Source organism: Ursus americanus, chromosome 24 (genome assembly GCF_024610735.1).
Source record: "Ursus americanus isolate L20-20 chromosome 24, mUrsAme1.1.p, whole genome shotgun sequence".
Lineage (NCBI taxonomy): Eukaryota > Metazoa > Chordata > Mammalia > Carnivora > Ursidae > Ursus > Ursus americanus.
The window spans coordinates 36,157,937-36,175,599 of NC_142150.1; the positions used below are offsets into that span (position 1 = coordinate 36,157,937).

Here is a 17,663-nt window from a genome sequence, read left to right on the forward strand (position 1 = left end):
GAGTGGACAAGCCCAGTGTGATCAAACTAGCAACAAGTGGGGCAGGGAAAACCCCACCATTTTCCTCGAAGAAAAATCCAAAAGTGTAGACCGCTCTTTTTAGTGATACTCAGGTAGCAAACTGAAGATTTTTCATAGAAAGTATCCCATTTGTTTCTGGCAATCTAGAAAGATTATTTGTTTCAACTCAGAAGATACTTAAGAAAAAAATGCCGGAGAAAAAGAAAGTAAAGATAGAATCTAACTGTGAGTTGTAATAATCTTAAGACAGACCTACTATAAAATATTTTTTCCCCAAAATTTTAATGTAGTCAAATGGCATTAAAAGCCAAAAGGACAACCATTATGCCTCTAGGACAGAGTTTCTCAGCCTCCGGATTACTGATATTTGGGCCCAGCTAACTGTTTGTTGTGAGGGCTGCCCCGTGTGGCCTTCCCGGCCTCTACTCAGTGGATGTCCAAGTACCAGCATCCCTCAGCTACGACCACGGAAACATCTCCAGACACTGTGTGATGACCCCCGCAGGGCAGAACTGCCCCCAGGTGAAAACCACCACGCCGGGAGAAATACTGCATGATGAGGAGAAGCCTGACTCAGTCAGATGGGTGATAATTAACTGACAGTGAGGGATCAAAAAGGTATGTGCCTAGGAGGGGCAAACAGGAAGCTCCCCAGACATGGTGTTCTCTGTTCCCTACCGGATTCTGCCAGCATCTTCACAGCCTTCGCCTTGGCCAGTTCCAGGGCCGTCACCCAGCGCTGCCGTTCCACTTCTGAGCTCGCCTTCAGATGGTAGGTCTGAGCGCCCCCGTTGGAGATGATGAAGTTGCAGGAATCCTCCACGGTGATGTTGGCCGTGGCGAGGTTGATGGTACCACGGCAGGTGTGTCTCATTTCAGCCTTTGACCTGCAATAGTGAGACAAAGACCAGCTAAGTAGAAAGGGGATGGGTGATTTATCCTTCACCGCATAGCTCTGAGCCTTGTGAAAATGCGGCAGCCTTAGGAAACAGCAACGTCTACTATTTCCCTCACACCGCTCCCTAAAATTCCAGAAACAATCGGTAGGGATTTCCTTTCACAGCCATTAAGTGGTGTTTCTGAGTCGGACTATTGCTCTGCTGTTCCTCTCACCCTCGGCTTTTTAGAAACAGCCTCCACAGAAGTGTAACAACATACAATGTTAATTCAGCAATTTTAAGTGTATAATGCAGTGAGTTTTGACAAATGTATACAATTGTGTAACTACCCCCACAATCAAGATGTAAAACATGTCCATCACGCCAAAAAAAGTTCCCGCATTACCCTTTTGTAGTCAGGAATTACTTCTTATTTAGCAAAGTTATAATTTTAAAATAGTGATTTATGGGGCGCCTGGGTGGCTCAGATGGTTAAAGCATCTGCCTTCAGCTCAGGTCATGATCTCCAGTTCCTGGGATCGAGCCCCATGTTGGGCTCCCAGCTCAGCAGGGAGTCTGCTTCTCCCTCTCCCTCTTCCTCTGCCCCTCTCTCTCTCCCCTGCTTGTGCTCTGTCTCTCAAATGAATAAATAAAATCTTTAAAAGAATAAAACAGTAATTTAGAAACTCACACAACAAAATTCTTTGTAACAATCTCACTCCCTCAGAGAAAGAATAGCTCCGTTTCACATATACTGAACAACCCCCCTTCTTAACCTCAACTCAGCCCAAATAAGAATTGCCACACTACACTTAGAATTATATTGCATCAGTGTAAGGCACCCTGGGATGCTTAGGGTATCAAATACTGACTACAGCTCAAATGATATGAAAGCGGAATAACTAGCTTTCTGTGGGAGGAAAGAGAATCATCACAAAAGAATCACCAAGTAGTATAATCTTTTGGGAATATGCTCTTTCCAAAGATCCACTGACCTCTATTGGTAGGAACTCCTAAGCCATCCTATTAATAGCTAGGAAAGATTCAGCAAATCTGTTCTCAGAGGATTGGGTGTAAAAATTTTCCCCATCGCTACTGACAGTTCTATTAATAGTCTAACTTTTGAACTTTACATCACTACTTGGTGACAACAAGCTACTTCACAGAAAATCTGCTAGCACAATTGAGTAGACCTTGCAGAGTGAGCTAACTTCCCCACCACCCGCTGGCTTATGCCCAGAGACCTGCATGTTGAGACCACAGTTTTCCCTGACCAACTTGGAACATAAAGAGGTCAAAGTCCTTTGCCAACTGCCACACTGCAGAACGGAGCCATTTCCCTTTCACTGGAGCCAAGCAGCCCCACACACCCGGCACATCCAGAACTCCTGCATGCCAGAAATGACACACACCCCATCTCCAGAAACTAAGACTTGGTATGTTTGAGAAAGTCTGTTTACTGTGCTTAGGAGGACAGATTTGCTATTGTTCAGTGCATCACATGAAACTGGTTTTTCTTCCTCTGATGCACAAATGAGCAGTATGGGATGGCCAGGGGGGTCTCAAAGGACTGGGCCATTTTCCATCCCCTGCACCTGCCACACTGTAATGCGAATCCCTGTTTTTTCTATTCTTACCTCCCCTCCCCCCGCCCCCAAGCTTCAGTTACATTATGAATAATGAAGGCCGAATTTCAGACCCGCAGCTGACAGGCCAGCTCACCCTTGCTTTCTACTCCAAAGGTGCTACTTGGACTTTGTACCATGTTCCTCACAATCTGTTGGCACTTTTCACCAGCCACTTCCTAGGAATCTCTTCTGCCTCGGTCATCTTCATGAACTAAAGGAGTTTCTCAAATCACATAAAGTCTGTAGCAGTTTTAGAAATACCAAGGAACACTAAGAGTAAGGCAGGCTTGACTCAGGAGCTCTTGGGTTCAGGCAGATACACCTATGTTTATAAATGATTAGTGCAGAGGCTGGAAAGATATGATTTTCAGAGTGCAAGATAAATTCTTCAGGCACTACAGTATCAATTAGGTGGTACTTTCTGTCTAGAAAGTTCCCTGAAAAGGCCAGCCAAAACAGTAACTCAATCTCTGGAAGCTAGTCCGGAAAACTAATGCTATGGCCTTGCCACCATGTGTCTGGGAAAGCTGGGGTTCTACGTATGGTTTTAAGTAATGGGATATCCACGTACCTGTGTATGTAAGGAAGAACACGACGGGTAAAAAGAGGGAAGTGGCCCGCCAAAGCCCATTAAGACGGTTCATCACAGGATGGGTCCAAGAAATACATGATCTCAGTTAAAAAGAAAACAGTATTTTGTATAAGGCGTATAGAGGAGATGACAGGTTATGAGGCATGAAAAGCAGGACGAATGACAATTTAGCTAAATAACTCTAGGGAGATGGGGACCCAAAGAACCCTGTTAAGAAGAAACTACCAATGTAGTTGGTAGGAAGTACTTCAATGTGATTTTGAAGGTAGTGCACAGATTTGATAACCCTGGTTCCTGTTGCTTGGTTGGTTTGTGGGTGGGACCATCTCCGCTGGCAAAGACAGGCCTATGCACATTCCCCAGTATGTGGTTTAGTATGCTTTGGAAGGAGTTTGATCTGCAGTCAGACAGGTACCACTAGCTCTTGTAGGAGAGAAGTTAAAAGTGGTACGAATACCTGAAGAGACAGCAACATGTAAGTTCTTAATGCCCAGCCAAATCAATATTGATTAAGACTGGTACTGATCAAAGAAATCAACTGCCTTGGAAAGTAGATCTGGTAAGAACTTGGATGAGGAAAAATGGCCACACAGTAAGGTCCTCAAATGACACACAACTTCTGAAAATGAGGACTCAATGTTAATAGTGACTTACAAGCCAAGTTAGGATACAAATCCACTGAACATTAGAATGATGGTCAGGGTAAGAGGAAAACAGGAACTTGAGTAGGGGAAAAACTGTGGAATGCACTAAAACGTTAGATTTGTGATCTCACCTTAAAACTGATCATCCTGGATGAGTACTTAGAAAGGGTTAAAATTAAAATCAATTCTGAATATAATAATGCAAATGATACACACAACTTCTCACAGTGTGGCTTAAGCAGTGAGGATATGCTAAGGCATTTTCCACTGGTAGAGACTAGATAAGAATGTGTTCTTACTTCAACAACCTCCAACTCCCACCTTCAATTTCCCCTCAAAATTCTCTAAGAGCTGATACAGTGGAGCTGATGGAAGAGATTCATTCACCCTAACTCTCCTGGTGGCAGAATGACTACCTGCAGAGGAAGAGAAGAGAGTGAGCTGTTCTTAACAGTGTTTGGGGTCTCAAATAGGATGGTCTTTATAAAAAGATTTCAATTAGAAATGCCATCATATTAAGCAAAGTCCCCCTTAAAGGAGACTTATAAATTTTGTATAAAGTACACATAGTAACTGTGATCTAGAAACTTACTTGCTATAGGCAAGCAATGATCTCTATTATCTGATTGACTCATGTAACACTAACCTGGGTTTTAGGTTATGTTGGTGTGAAGAGAACTAGTTTCAAATCCTGACTCCTTAAGACCTTGGAAAAGTTACCCAGCTAGGTCTCAGTTTCCTCGTCAGTAAGATGGGAATATCTTCTCCCAGGGTTATTGCTGGGACTCAGTGAAACTATTCCAAACTGTTCAGCACTCAGGAAATGTTTACGTCCTGTCCCCATATCCAGTATCGTATCTCTAGTAACTTGAGTAGCCAAAAGCATGCTACAGTTATGGCAAGGCTGTAAGTCACCATAAATACATATTAAACATTTCAAAACGAACACTGTGGAACAGAAATAATCATACCAAAGACATGGGTTCTTCTTTTAATAAAACTTAAACCTAACCAACCAAAGAGACCCCAGAAATACTGGACAGACCACTTAAATCATTCCCACAGGGGGAGGTGGGATCAGCATAAATAAAAGCACCGCTGGAGTGCACATCTCCATTCTGGGCTGTCCAGAAGGTGAAAGCATATGCCAAGTCTGGGAGAGATAAGGAAGACAGGGGTTAGATACCAAGGCCACCCTGTGCCTGGTGTCCTTGTGCCTGAAAGTGGAGAGAACAGCGGGTACATCAAGGGCTGCTAATAACCTTGAATTCTGTAGACTGGGCACAGACAGCTAAGACTTGGGACTTTCACAGTAAGTTCCTTGAGAGCCATGCCTGGGCTTTGCTCTTCTACATGTGCCCCTTAGCACCTGCAACAGCGCCTTCCTTGCAGAATTCATCATTGCACCTCTGTGCTGGTGGAAACACAATGGAAGAGTAGATGCTCTCCAAACAATTGGAAAGGCCAGGGATGGAGAGAAAGGTACTGCACCAAGGGCGGGTGACCCAGGTGGAGGGGTTTTAGACCCAGGGCGTTCACTTTCGTGATGGTGGGCTCGTGTCGCAGGCTGTCAAGACGAAAAGGGGCCTGAGGCGACCTTGGCTGCGGTGCCGGCTCAAGAGGGTGACGGCGCGGGGACTGTGGGCTGCGGTGGGGGACGGCGCCCCGGAAGCAGTTACCTGTAGTAGCTCAGGAGCCCGTTGCTCAGCACGAACCACCGCCGCTGGTAGCCTTTGATATAATTGGTCCATTTGAAGAGCCAGCCCTCTCGAGCCGAGCCCGAACCCCCGGCGCCCGAGCCACCGGAGCCCCCCGCCGGCGGCGCAGGGGCCGGGCCCGCAGCCGCCACTCCCCCGGCGCCGGGGCCCGGGCCGCCCGCCGCCGCCGCTGCCACCGTGCCCAGCGCGGCCCCGGAGCCTGGCCCCGAGTCTCCGCGGCCGCCGCCGCCTCCCACCATGGGGGGACCGGTGCCGCCGCCGCCCGGAGCTGCGATGGCCGCCGGGCCCGGCCCCACCACCCCTCTCAGCTCCGTCGCCGCCATGAGCCGCCGCCGCCCCGAGATACAGGACCGGAACCGCCTACGAGCGCCGCCGTCGCCACCCGGAGCGCCCCACACGGCTAGCGCATCAGCCGCGGCCGCGCAGCGTCCCCGCCCCGCCAGGCCCGCCGCGGGAGGAGGGCTCGGCCGACGGGAAGGAGGCAGTCGATTGGTGCCGCTGAGCGTCACTTGCGGAGGACCCTTAGGACATTGGCATTTCTCTCGGGCCTGTCATCCCACACCGCCCAGTGAGAGGCCGGGGTGGGACGCGTCTTCCAGGCGCGCCGCTGATTGGTTCAGATGAAGGCCAATCAGACTCAGGCACAAGCCCATTGGTGTTTTCCCGAAGTCTCCGGCGCTCAGGGAGGACTCGAGAATGCAGAGTGCCCGGCCAATTCGAACACCGATTGGCCAGGGTTTCCGCCACTCATTTCAGTTTATGACCCCGTCACTGCCACGTCACCCCCTCCCATCACTCTTCTCTTCGGCCCTGTTCCGCCCTTACGGATTGGTGGTTGGGGTCAGCAGCTCAGCCTTTGCTACCATTTGCTGAACGAGATGAGGGAAAAGGGAAGGAGTCTCGTTTTCACATTCTCACTTTCCTATTTTATTGGTTCGCGTGCATGTCACTCACATGTTGGAAGACAGACGGAGTGGGGATTAGAGATGATTGGTTCCGGATATTGTCTGTGACAGCTGACGCTTGGCGGTGCTGACCAATAACAGAGACCTATTGAGAGAGGGGCTGACTGGAGGCAACCAATAAAATCCGGGAAGCCCGCCTGGGGGCGTGCCTGTTTGCTTCCAGCTTTTCGGGGTAGGCGAGGAGAGTCCTCTTCCTAGAAGCGTTTTTTCACGTAGGCTCGGTGTTGGAGTCCTTCTTCCTGAGTTAAAAACCTCCGTAGTTTCCTGTTGGGAAGAGTGCCTCTCAGCAGTTAGCCACTGCGTGTGAGACGCCCCCTTTTAGGGCCTCCTCCTAGCAGCTGGCTCTGAGCTGGAGGCCCGTATTGCTGCGGAGTCCACAAATAGCTTCCCCAGTTCCTTCCTGGATCCAAGATCCTCCTAATTCCCTTTCCCGGTTTGCTCATCATCGCACCACACCCCTTAACTCTTCATTCCAGACTGTCTATGCTCTTGTTAGAGTAGGCAGCTAGTTAGATCTTAAAAAATACCCGGAGTCCAGAAAAGGGGAAATCGCGGCCAGCGCAGTTGTAAGAAAGTCAGAGGCCTGTCCTGGCAGCACTCCCAAAACAAAGCCACGGGAAACCGGATCAAACCAGACTGGCCCAAGCTGGCTGACAAAGAAGGCTGGAAACCCCCGACGGATAAGGCAGAAAAGGCAGAAAAGGCGGGAAACCCTGCTTTCAAGGAATCCCGGTCTCAGGTAATAAATATTCCACCCCCCAGTTAACAACTGTCAGTAAAAGATAGAAACCCAAGCCCCCAGTGTGCAGCTCTCCCTCGAGCCGGCCTGCTCTCACATCTGCACACCGTACTTGCTCTTTAATAAACTTTCCTGCCCGCAGCGCTCATCCACTGTATCTGGCCTGTCCTTTCTTGCGATGCGACCAAGAGCGTCCAGGGACATCCTTGGAATGGGCTGGGCGGAGGCCACAGGTCCTGGGTTTCCCCGGTCCACAGGCAGCACCTTTCTGGTGAACCAGCCAGGAGGAGGTAACAAGGTGTTGAGCGACCCTCTCCACCACTGGTGAGTCTCCAACTCTCTACTGTCTTTGTGCTGGAGAGTTGCTTAGTCAAGTCACCGTTCCTCCTTTGCTCTACTCTCTCTTTCTGGTCTACCTGGGAACCAGACGATCTGGTAGCATTTATGAGAGACTGATTTTCAGCTCCGAAGAATAAAGGGATACTTGCTCCTTCCAGCCAAAAGGCACTCTTAGGTGACTTAAAGTTTTATGGAAGTGTCGGAGATTATTTCTCAGGACGTGCAGCAGTCCCACGGGGCTTTGCATCTCACTGATAATTAAAACTTTGGCTCATCTGGGTATGCACACATAGGTCTGATCCTCCAGTGCGGCGAGCCCCTCTGGTAGTCTTAGACTTCTGGCAGGAGAAATCGAGACATGTAAGAGAGTGCTCCATGGTCATTCATGCAAGTGACACAGCAGCACACCAAGATCCTCTCCACTGGTCGCAAGGTGACTGTCTGAGATTCCCAGGCTGACTCTGTCTGCAGGAATCTGCCTCTTGGTCATGGGACACTGACCCACCTTGTCTGCCTTCAGCTGCTTCCTCTCCTACCTACTTCTGCACTCTCCTCTGTTGGTGGGGCACGGAGGCCTGCGAGATGTCCTGTCCCCTATCGCAGAAATCCTACACGACTGCCAACTCAGACTGTGATCACCATAAAATAGCCATAAACCCTGGCAAAGGACCCCACTTCTTGAGATCTCTCCCTGTGGGTATGCCTTATCCACCACTTAATTAAATGTGACTCAACCCAGATAATTCAGGGATGCAAAGAGAACTGTAAAATAGGTTAGTTTCACCAGAACTGACCACAAAGTGGGGAGAGATCAACAGATCAGACAAGAAATATTTAGACCATCAAAGGGACCCCTGTCCCTGGTGGCTATTGTTTGCCACCAACTGTTACGATGCTTCTCAGAACAAGGGAAGTGGCATATTCAGTGATCTTGAAATCAAGATGATGCCCGTTCTGGAGGGACCCATCCTGGGACATCAGGGTTAATTACTGGGCATCATTTCTATTGGGTCTTTAGGAAGGCCATCACTCCTGGGACAGCAGGTGCCGGATAAAGGCCTGTACCAGGACCGCTGGGTCATCACATGGCATGCTGGCCACAGCTGTGATTACAGGGGTGAATGGACAGCAGGGTGGGGACCCTGACAGTCCACTCGTCATTGGAACTCTCTAGAAGAGTACCCATGAGATCCTATCAGATTTCGGAGAGAGCTAATTCTCCTCAGGGAAATAGGACTCCAGGCTTCTGGTAATGGGAACCCTGGTTTAGTTGCTCCTTTTCTTGTTACAGGAGTCAACTCTCTCCCTAAAGACAATGGGAAATTCCACCTCCATCCCCAAAGACTCCCCTCTGGGATGTATTTTGAGACACTGTGATCAGCTCCCATTAGAAAGCCTAAGTAGGAAAATGATTATTTTCTTTTGTAACATTGCTTGGCCAACATATAAGCTAGAGGGAAGTCTTGTCAGAAAGTGATAGTCTTAACTATAAAACTAAGTCGATCTCTTCCGTATGAGACAAGAAAAGTGGGTAGAGATCCCTTCCAACCAGGCCTTTATGGCCCTCAGGGATACCCCAACAAATATAAAACATGAACATCAGGAGGGGCTATTTAGATGTTGGCCCCAAGAAAGAAATTCTTGCAGTAGCTCCCCTCAGAAACACCCCAACACCGTTGGCTCCAGCCTAAGCAACCAATCCCCCACCCTAGCAACCAATCTACCCTCCTGGACCAGACTCAGACCAAAAGAAAAAGTTCCTCTGCCCCCTCCAGGAGGTGGTGGGTGGACCTCAGGGGACCACAAAGACTCTATGTCCCCTTTTTGATGTCAGATCTCAGGCAGTGCTGTGAGTGCTAAGCCAGATTTCTGAGGATCCTAGCAAATTTACTGAGGAATTCAGGAGCCTGACTCCAGTCTTTTGATCTAACCTGGAAGCACCTTCTGGTCATTCTGTCCCATTGCTGCCATCTGGAGGAGCGATTCTGCATCTGGGCAGAAGAGGAAAGCTTCATGCTACCCAACCTAACAGATATCCTGGTTGGAATGACTGTCGTACCTCAGATAGACCCTAATTGGAATTATCAGCCTGGGCAGCAGGGACTAACCTTCAGGGACCACATGGTACTATGCCTTCTGGAGAGCATGAAGAGATGTATCATTGGGACACCTGGGTGGCTCCGTCGTTAAGCATCTGCCTTCGGCTCAGGGTGTGATCCCGGCGTTCTGGGATTGAGCCCCACATCAGGCTCCTCTGCTGGAAGCCTGCTTCTTCCTCTCCCACTCCCCCTGCTTGTGTTCCCTCTCTTGCTGGCTGTCTCTATCTCTGTCAAATAAATAAATAAATAAAAATCTTAAAAAAAAAAAAGATGTATCATCAAGCTCATCGACTATAAGGTGAGGGAGATGGCCCAAGGACCCGATGACAACCCTGCTCTTCTTCAGTCCCGTCCAGCAGAAGCGCCACAAAAGTTCTCCAGTGTAGATCCAGATACCCCAGAGGGACAGCTGGTCATGGGGACTCATTTTATAAGCCAGGCAGGTCCAGATATTTGTTGGAATTCCAAAAGATCGCTTTAGGGCTCCAAACTCCCAATACAGGCAGCTTTACTCCTTCACAGGCGAATCCGCCAACAAAGGTCTCAATATACAAAAAGGGAAATAAACTGGACTCAGCAGAAAGACTACCAACTCCATCCTGAGGGACGGTGGACATAAGACCAAAAGGTGATGCTTCCCCAGGCATCCCAATGGAAAGTCATCAAGGGACCACATGACTTTTCTCATTTGGGAAGAGCTGCATTAACCTCCTCAGTTAATAGAGTCTTGTCAGGAATTATCCCATCACCGGTGATCAAGGGAGTCGCCAGGGCCCGTGACCTATGTCACAAGAACACCGTTGGGGGTGGACTTAGACCACCTCCACTTCTCTAGCCCATCCAAAGACAAGGCACATACCCTGGAGAGGACTGGAAGATAGACTTCACTCAGATGCCCTCGTCTCAGGGATATAAATACCTCCCGGTCGGTCTTTGTGGACACCTTCACTGGTCGGATAGAGGCTCATCCTGCTAGAACGGAAAAAGCTCAAGAAGTAGTGAAAGCTCTACTAAAGGAAATTATCCTGCGCTTTGGGCTTCCAAAGTCTTGGCAGCGTGATAACAGCCCATCGTTTATTGCAAGGGTGACTCAACAAGTGTCTTCTGCCTTGGGAATTCATGACCGCCTTCATGCTGCCCGGAGCCCCCAGTCCTTGGGAAAGGTCAAGAGGGCTAATTAAATCTTGGCCAAGCTTTGTCAGGAAACCTCAGAATCCTGGATAAAACTCATGCCCATAGCCCTCTTGAGAACGAGAATGGCCCCCAAAAGGAATCTCCAACTCAGCCCCTTTGAAAGGCTATATAAGAGCCCTTTCTTAACAGCAGCTGTGCTGTTTGATTGAGAAGCTCACAAATTTATAAAACATTTAATCAGTCTAAGACAGGTACAGCAGGTATGTCATAGACTATGGCAATACAAATTTCACCTGTACCCAAGAAAGAGCCTGTCCCTGCCCAGATCAAGCTAGGGGATGTGGTTTTATTAAAGACCTGGAAGGAGGATTTACCTTCAGACCAATTAGACCCCAAATGGCAGAGACCCTACCAGGTTCTTCTTTTTATTTCGTTTAGTTTCATTTCGTTTCGTTTCGTTTCGTTTCGTTTCGTTTCATTTCGTTTCATTTCATTTCATTTCATTTCATTTCATTTCATTTCATTTATTTGACAGAGAGAGAGAGACAGCAAGAGAGGGAACACAAGCAAGGGGAGTGGGAGAGGGAGAAGCAGGCTTCCCACCGAGCAGGGAGCCTGATGTGGAGCTCAATCCCAGGACCCCGGGATCATGACCTGAGCTGAAGGCAGACGCTTAACGACTGAGCCATCCAGGTGTCTCCCTACCAGGTTCTTCTTAGTACCCCAGCAACAGCTAAGCTCTAAGGTATAACTAGCTGGGTTCATTTGTCTAGAATAAGACTAGTGGCCCCAGACTACCCACAGTTGAAGACTGAGACATTCCATCCTATTCCTGTGAGCGAGTGGAAAATCTACACTACGTCTTCAAAAGGTAAGTGATTGACAGCCTACTATGAATATTTGCTTCGTACTTTTAGCTATTGCCTGGATTTTTCAAAATGTTGTTAATTTGAATTTTATTGCTTTTGTAGTTTTTCCCCCTTGTATTTAATATATACATTTGTTTCAGCTTTATGGTTGTGTGAAAGCTATAACATTAGGAGTTCTGGATGTCCTTTATGCTGCTTCTCCTTCTTGCAAACCTCTGTCTGCTTGGACCTCTGAATTGTTTTTCTTTCTCTCCTGAAGCCACCCCCCTCCTTCAAACAAAACAAAACAAAAAACATCTTTCCTATTGGGTCTAACCCTCAGACATGGCCCTAAAAGTCTTATTTTTTCTCATTCTCATTACTGCTCTAACCTGGGCAGATCCATGGAGGAGTTCCAACATAATCTCCCAGGGAAGTAACTTTTCCAGCTGCTGGATTTGTCATTTACATCCCCTGAAAGACCTTTCTTACCCTCTCTTTTATCCTTCTCATTTTCCTAATATAACTCTCCATCCAAAAAACAAAAACAAAAACAAAACCAAACCAAACAAAAACCCTACCAGGCCAAGTTTCCCTTCCCTAGAAGGGATTCTTATTGGCCCTAATTGGATCTGTGTTGACCTATCCCTTCCCACCACCCCGCTTATTCCTAAGATCCACTTCCAGATAACTCCAATAATTCAACCCTTAAAAACAGACCTAAAAAATGGGTCCGCTACCAGATAACATCACCTCCGGGGGCAGTCTCTGGACTTCATTTTGCCGACGACCCTTGGACCATCAGATGATTTTCCAGTGTCTCCATTCAGTATTGCAGGCATGGAACGCGGCATGCCCGGTTAGAAATGATGAATGACACAGATTGCAATGCCACTCACGGGCTATGTGCCAATTCTACCCTTTCAAGTAAAACCCCAATACATCCATGTTTTGGATCATGGCCTAGCTGGACACCAGTCAACATTACTGTGTCATTTCTCCCTTTACAACCACTTTCTAGTTCCCCAGGATATAGGGGGGTGGGCCTTGATTCCCCGAATGCACACAATAGCTCTTCCCTGAGGACCCAAGAGCTCCAGGAGCTACGAACAGCAAGTTATCCCATAACCTTATGTGCCTCTACCATTTATCTCCTTATCAGTGTACATCCTTGTGAAATCTACAGGGGCCCATCTTTACTCAGCCCATATTGGCCCTAGAAGTTCAATGCACTGATAACCTCAAACATTGGGGCAGTTGCACCCTAGAATCCATGTGTATAATTCTGCCCACCCCACACCAGACCGGAGGAGCGATAGGCCTTCTGTTGGCTGGAAGTGCATTCTTTCTGTGGGGATTTGCATATCATGACACCGCCCTGCGAAATCTGACCGCAGCATTAGACGAACTAGTTTTCCCCACTGTATCGCATTTCTCAGATCTCTCCCAAGTCATATCTGTCTTTGGCCAATGTGCTTATAGACAACGGGTCGGCTTTAGATTATTTATTGGCTGAACAAGGTGGAGTATGTGGTGTCATGAATGGAACATGCTGCACCTACATCAACAGCACTGGACGGGGGTGGAAGAAAATCTCCCCAAATTCTATGCCCCTGCCTAATGGCTACATGAAATGGCCAAAGGGGCCGGTACTGCTAATAATATTTGGGATGCTGTACATAAGACCTTTCCATCTATAACCTGGTTCTTGCCCTTTTTAGGACCACTAGTGGCTATATTGTTACTTTTGCTTTCCGGACCTCGTTTGTTTCATTTTCTTGTCAAATTTGTCTCTTCCAGACTCCCCCCAATTTCGTTTTCGAATGATGGTGCACCAGGGATTCCAACCCACCCCCTGTGAAGATGAAACCTATCAACACCCTCTTCACCAAGCCCGTGACTGCCTTCTACCCCCCACTGTCCATCCAGGTGTCCTAAAATTTAGAGAGCATGGACTTCTGGAACCCTCGGGCAGGGTCGACGTCCCAGACCAGCATGACGCACCGTCACCCATTTTCCCTTCAAAGATTTTAATGGGCCCAGAGTCCTCGAGGGGAGACACGTTAGAGTAGGAGCTAGCTAGGTTCTTAGAATACCTGGAGACCAGAAAAGGGGAAGTCGTGGCCAGTTCTGTTAGAAGAAGATCAGAGGCCTGTCCTGGCAGCACTCCCAAACCCTCAAGAAACCAGATCCAACCAAGCTGGGTGACCAAGAAGGCCGAAACTCTTGACCAAATAAGGAAGAAAAGATATGAAATCCTGCTTCCACGACATCTCTGCATCCAGTAACATTCCTCCCCGTGGCTAACCGTGGTCAGTAAAAGGTAGAAACCCAAAGCCCCAGCCTGCAGAGCGGACTTGCACTGTGATGAACTTTCCTGCTTTCACGGCTCCTCCGCTGTGTCTGGTCTGTCCTTGAATTCTTTCTTGTGACAAGACCAAGAGCCTCCAGGGACATCCCTGGGTTGGGCTGGGCAGAGGCCTCAGGGCCCGGGTTTCCCCAATCCACCTGCAACATCCTTCATTCTGTCCCACGAGTTACTGACTCCGCTGTGAGAAAATCGGCTCGAGAGGCCCTGCCTTTATGTGTCTTTATGTGTCCTTTATGTGTCCTTCTAAAGGTGGGTGTCTCCTCCAGACCTAAGGGCCCTTGTTGGCTTTAGCATCATTGCCTTGGTTACACGTTTGGGAAAGTCACCGAGTCAGTAGCTCCTTGAACAAGGAGATGTTGTGAACTACTGTTACAAACGGAGCTTTGGGGAATCTGGCACCTGCTACGTTTTGCTAGTTTAAACCCGCAACAGAAATAGCTGTTAAGACGCCAGTAAAACAAATTGCTTTTCCTTGGCATTGTGCTCTCTGGTATCGAGAAAGTAAAGAATACACTTTTTCAGAAAATGTTGATATGAAAGAGAAATATTTTTTGAATTCTGGAGAAGATACACTTTGAAAATCTGCAGTTAAATGTAGGTTATTTTTTATTTTTTTGAGATTTCATTTATTTATTTGACAGAGAGAGAGCACAACCAGGGGTAGGGGGAGAAGGAGAAGCAGGCTCACCACTGAGCAGGGAGCCTGATGTGGGGCTCGATCCCAGGACCCTGGGATTATGACCTGAGCCGAAGGCAGATGCTTAACCAACTGAGCCACCCCGGCACCCTAATTGTGGTTTTTAAAAAAACTGAATTAAAGTGAATCCCTTTATCCTTGTGTCCTGCCCTTGCTCCTTACTGGTTCTGTGACTTTGGGAAAGTCATTCAAGCACTCTGAGCCTCAGTTTTTACTTCTGTTAAATGGGAATAAAACTTTACCGGGATGCTGTTGTGATTAAATGCACTTGAACATGTTTGCTAAAACTAAACGGCTACAAAAATGTCACTTGTGTTTCCAAGCACATCCCTCAGATTACTTGTCAATCACAAAGGAGAATTAGATACTTTTACAGGAGCGAAATCTGGCTGTCCCCTCCTTAACCCAGCTATCCAATTTAGCATCATTCACCCTGGGACAATCAGTATTTTTGTGAGGTCCCTGGTGTGCTGCAGCATGAAGTATACAGCATTGCCTAATGAAGCTTTCTTGCCATAAATGCTGAATCCTGAACGCAATCAAGCCTTCCAATCTAACCTCTGGTTTATAGGAGCTGGAGGAACCGGTTAAACAACACCCCCAAGGAAGACCATCAGATAAATCAAGAATGTGAGGCATTCTATAAGACAACTGGTTTTCTAGAAGACAAGACCTTAAGATGAAGGGAAATTGATGTCATAAAAAAGGGCCAGGGGGTGATGGTCCTAAATTAAAAAAAACTTAAAAGACACACCTACACATGTGATTGATTAGATGCTGATTCTGAAAAACAAAACAGCTTTTTAGACATTTTGGGGATAACTGGGGAAATTTGAAAATGGATTGGTATTAGATGATATTAGGCAGTTATTACATCTGTTCAGTGTGATATTGGTGTGATGGCTACGAAGGAAAAACCCCTTTCATATTTGGAGAAATGATTGGGAGTGAAGAGTCATAATGTCTGTAACTTCCTTTGAAAAGGTTCAGGAAAGGAAAGAAAGATTAAAAGAAAGAGCGGGCCAAGAAAAAGTAATACATACTTTGAAATTCACACACACACACACACACATATTTGTATCTATGTATCTATTCTGTGTATCTGTGTATCTCTATGTATAGCAACAGAGCCCAATGTTCATAGTTGGATGTTGGTGAGAAGTATATGGGTGTTTATGGCACTGTTCTTTCTACTTTTGTTGTATATCTGAAAAGAAAATTCTCCTTCATGTTTTCAAAGGCTGGGTTGAGTCGTCATCTGCCTCCAGAGTACAGCCCAGATTTCTCAGCCTGGCAAGTCAGGTCCTTGACAATCCGGAGTCACTTCTTTCCCAGGCAGTCTTTCACTCTCCTGTCTTAATGTATTCCGTGCTCCAATTAAACTGGTCCACGCGTCTGTTTCCACGTTTGCCCTGCACTTGCCCACGTGGGTCACGTGGGTGCCTTCATGTATGCCTCCCCTTCTTTCAACGCCCGGTGTAAAGTCTCCCCGCACAGCGTCTCCTCTGATTCCCTGCCTAGAAGTAATGCTCCCTCCTCAGGACTCACAGAATTGGCTGTGGCATTTGTTGCCTCGCCTCAAGTCATTTGTGTGCCCGACACTGGACAGCAACTCAGGGCGAGCTCCTCCAGCCCGTGATCCGTATCTGTCGTCTTCCACTCCCTCGTGACCATTAGCACACAACCTAGCCTATTCACCCACGTAACAGATATTTATTGAGCCTCTACTAGAACATCTCCAGGCTTGAGCCAAGTGCTGGGGGCAGGGTGGTGAACGTACAGGTAGGAGGGCTCTAGTCCCTCATGGGACATAGAGAATCTTGGGAACACACAGGTGTTAAACAAGACACAGAAATATATACATATAGTGTTTTCATAGAGAAAATATGTAATCCTACACATGCATACAGTCACATGGACGGCAGCCAAGGTGCTGTCAAAGAACAGGTGTAGCCGTTTCAAACAGGGATGAACTCTCTCTAAGATGCGGGGACTGGGGAGGGGTGAGAGAAGGAAAGAATGAATAGAGGTAGTCATTTTTTTAAAGACTTTAAGTAATCTCTGCACACAACGTGGGTCTCAAACTCACGACCCTGAGATCAAGAGTCGCCTGCTCCTCTGTCTGAGCCACCGACTGGCCCCAGAGATAGTCACTCTCGTGTGAGGCCTGAGGAGGAGAGGAGAGGCAGTAACTGAGGTGGAGGTCTGAAGGGGGGGGGGGGCGCATGCAAAGACCCCTGCCAGGCCTCCGAGGGCTTTGGGTTCTAGTCCAAGTATAATGGAAGCGATTAGGGATTAAAGTGACCTTGTCACTGTGGAGTCCCAGGAGGGGAGAAGAGCCAGCAGTTGGGGAGCGCTTGCAGCTTTCTAGAAGCGATGCTGGAGCCGGGAGTGAATGTGGCGGCAAGTGGACAGGTTCCAGAGGCTCAGCGTGAGTCGGCGCAGGAAACCGGGCCAGAGGGAGAAGCGGACCTGAGATGCACCCCGCTGTGCCGAGAGCTGGAGCGGGATTGCCCATGCCAGGCTTCCGCCCTTGAGACAAGGTGGCGGGGCCCTCGCGCCACCGCGCTGGTCCATCATTGCTTGCAGGCCGCGTCCAAGACGGCGGCCCAGGCCCAGCCATTTCCTCGGGGCGAGGGCGATTCCTGGAGGGAGACAGGCTCCGCCGCGAGCCCGGAGCCCCTGACATCGTCAGCCGCTGGGTTGGCGTACCTGCTCCTGCAGGGGCATTTCCAGAGCACCCACTGCAACACGAAACCATTTCCCCCCGTAGGTCGGGCTTACCTACGTGGTCCCCTTAACCTGCAGGAAAGGAAAGGCAGGCTGGACACCTGACAGATACTGCGCTTGGTGGGAAGCCTGTTGCTCTGATTGCCATAGAGTCACAGGGGTGAGCGCCAGTCGTGCACGCTTTGGCCAGACAATTCTTAAAGCCCACTGGTGTCGGGGGCTGCGTTGAGCGTGGAAAAGAATGGTTCTCTCTGCGGTTA

General features: G+C 48.3%; 1 protein-coding gene across 1 annotated transcript in view; it reads right to left on the reverse strand.

Annotated features, from left to right (window-relative positions):
* Window positions 1–5,897, reverse strand: part of OSBP (oxysterol binding protein) — a 31,850-nt gene extending 25,953 nt beyond the window's left edge. Inside the window, exons 1-2 of the mRNA XM_045786752.2 lie at window positions 5,443–5,897; window positions 700–908 (exon numbers count right to left, since the gene is read on the reverse strand). Coding sequence (XP_045642708.1) covers window positions 700–908; window positions 5,443–5,804 — 571 coding nt within the window. The 5' untranslated portion in view covers window positions 5,805–5,897. The remainder of the gene's footprint in view (window positions 1–699; window positions 909–5,442) is intronic.
* Between the last annotated feature and the right edge of the window lie 11,766 nt (window positions 5,898–17,663).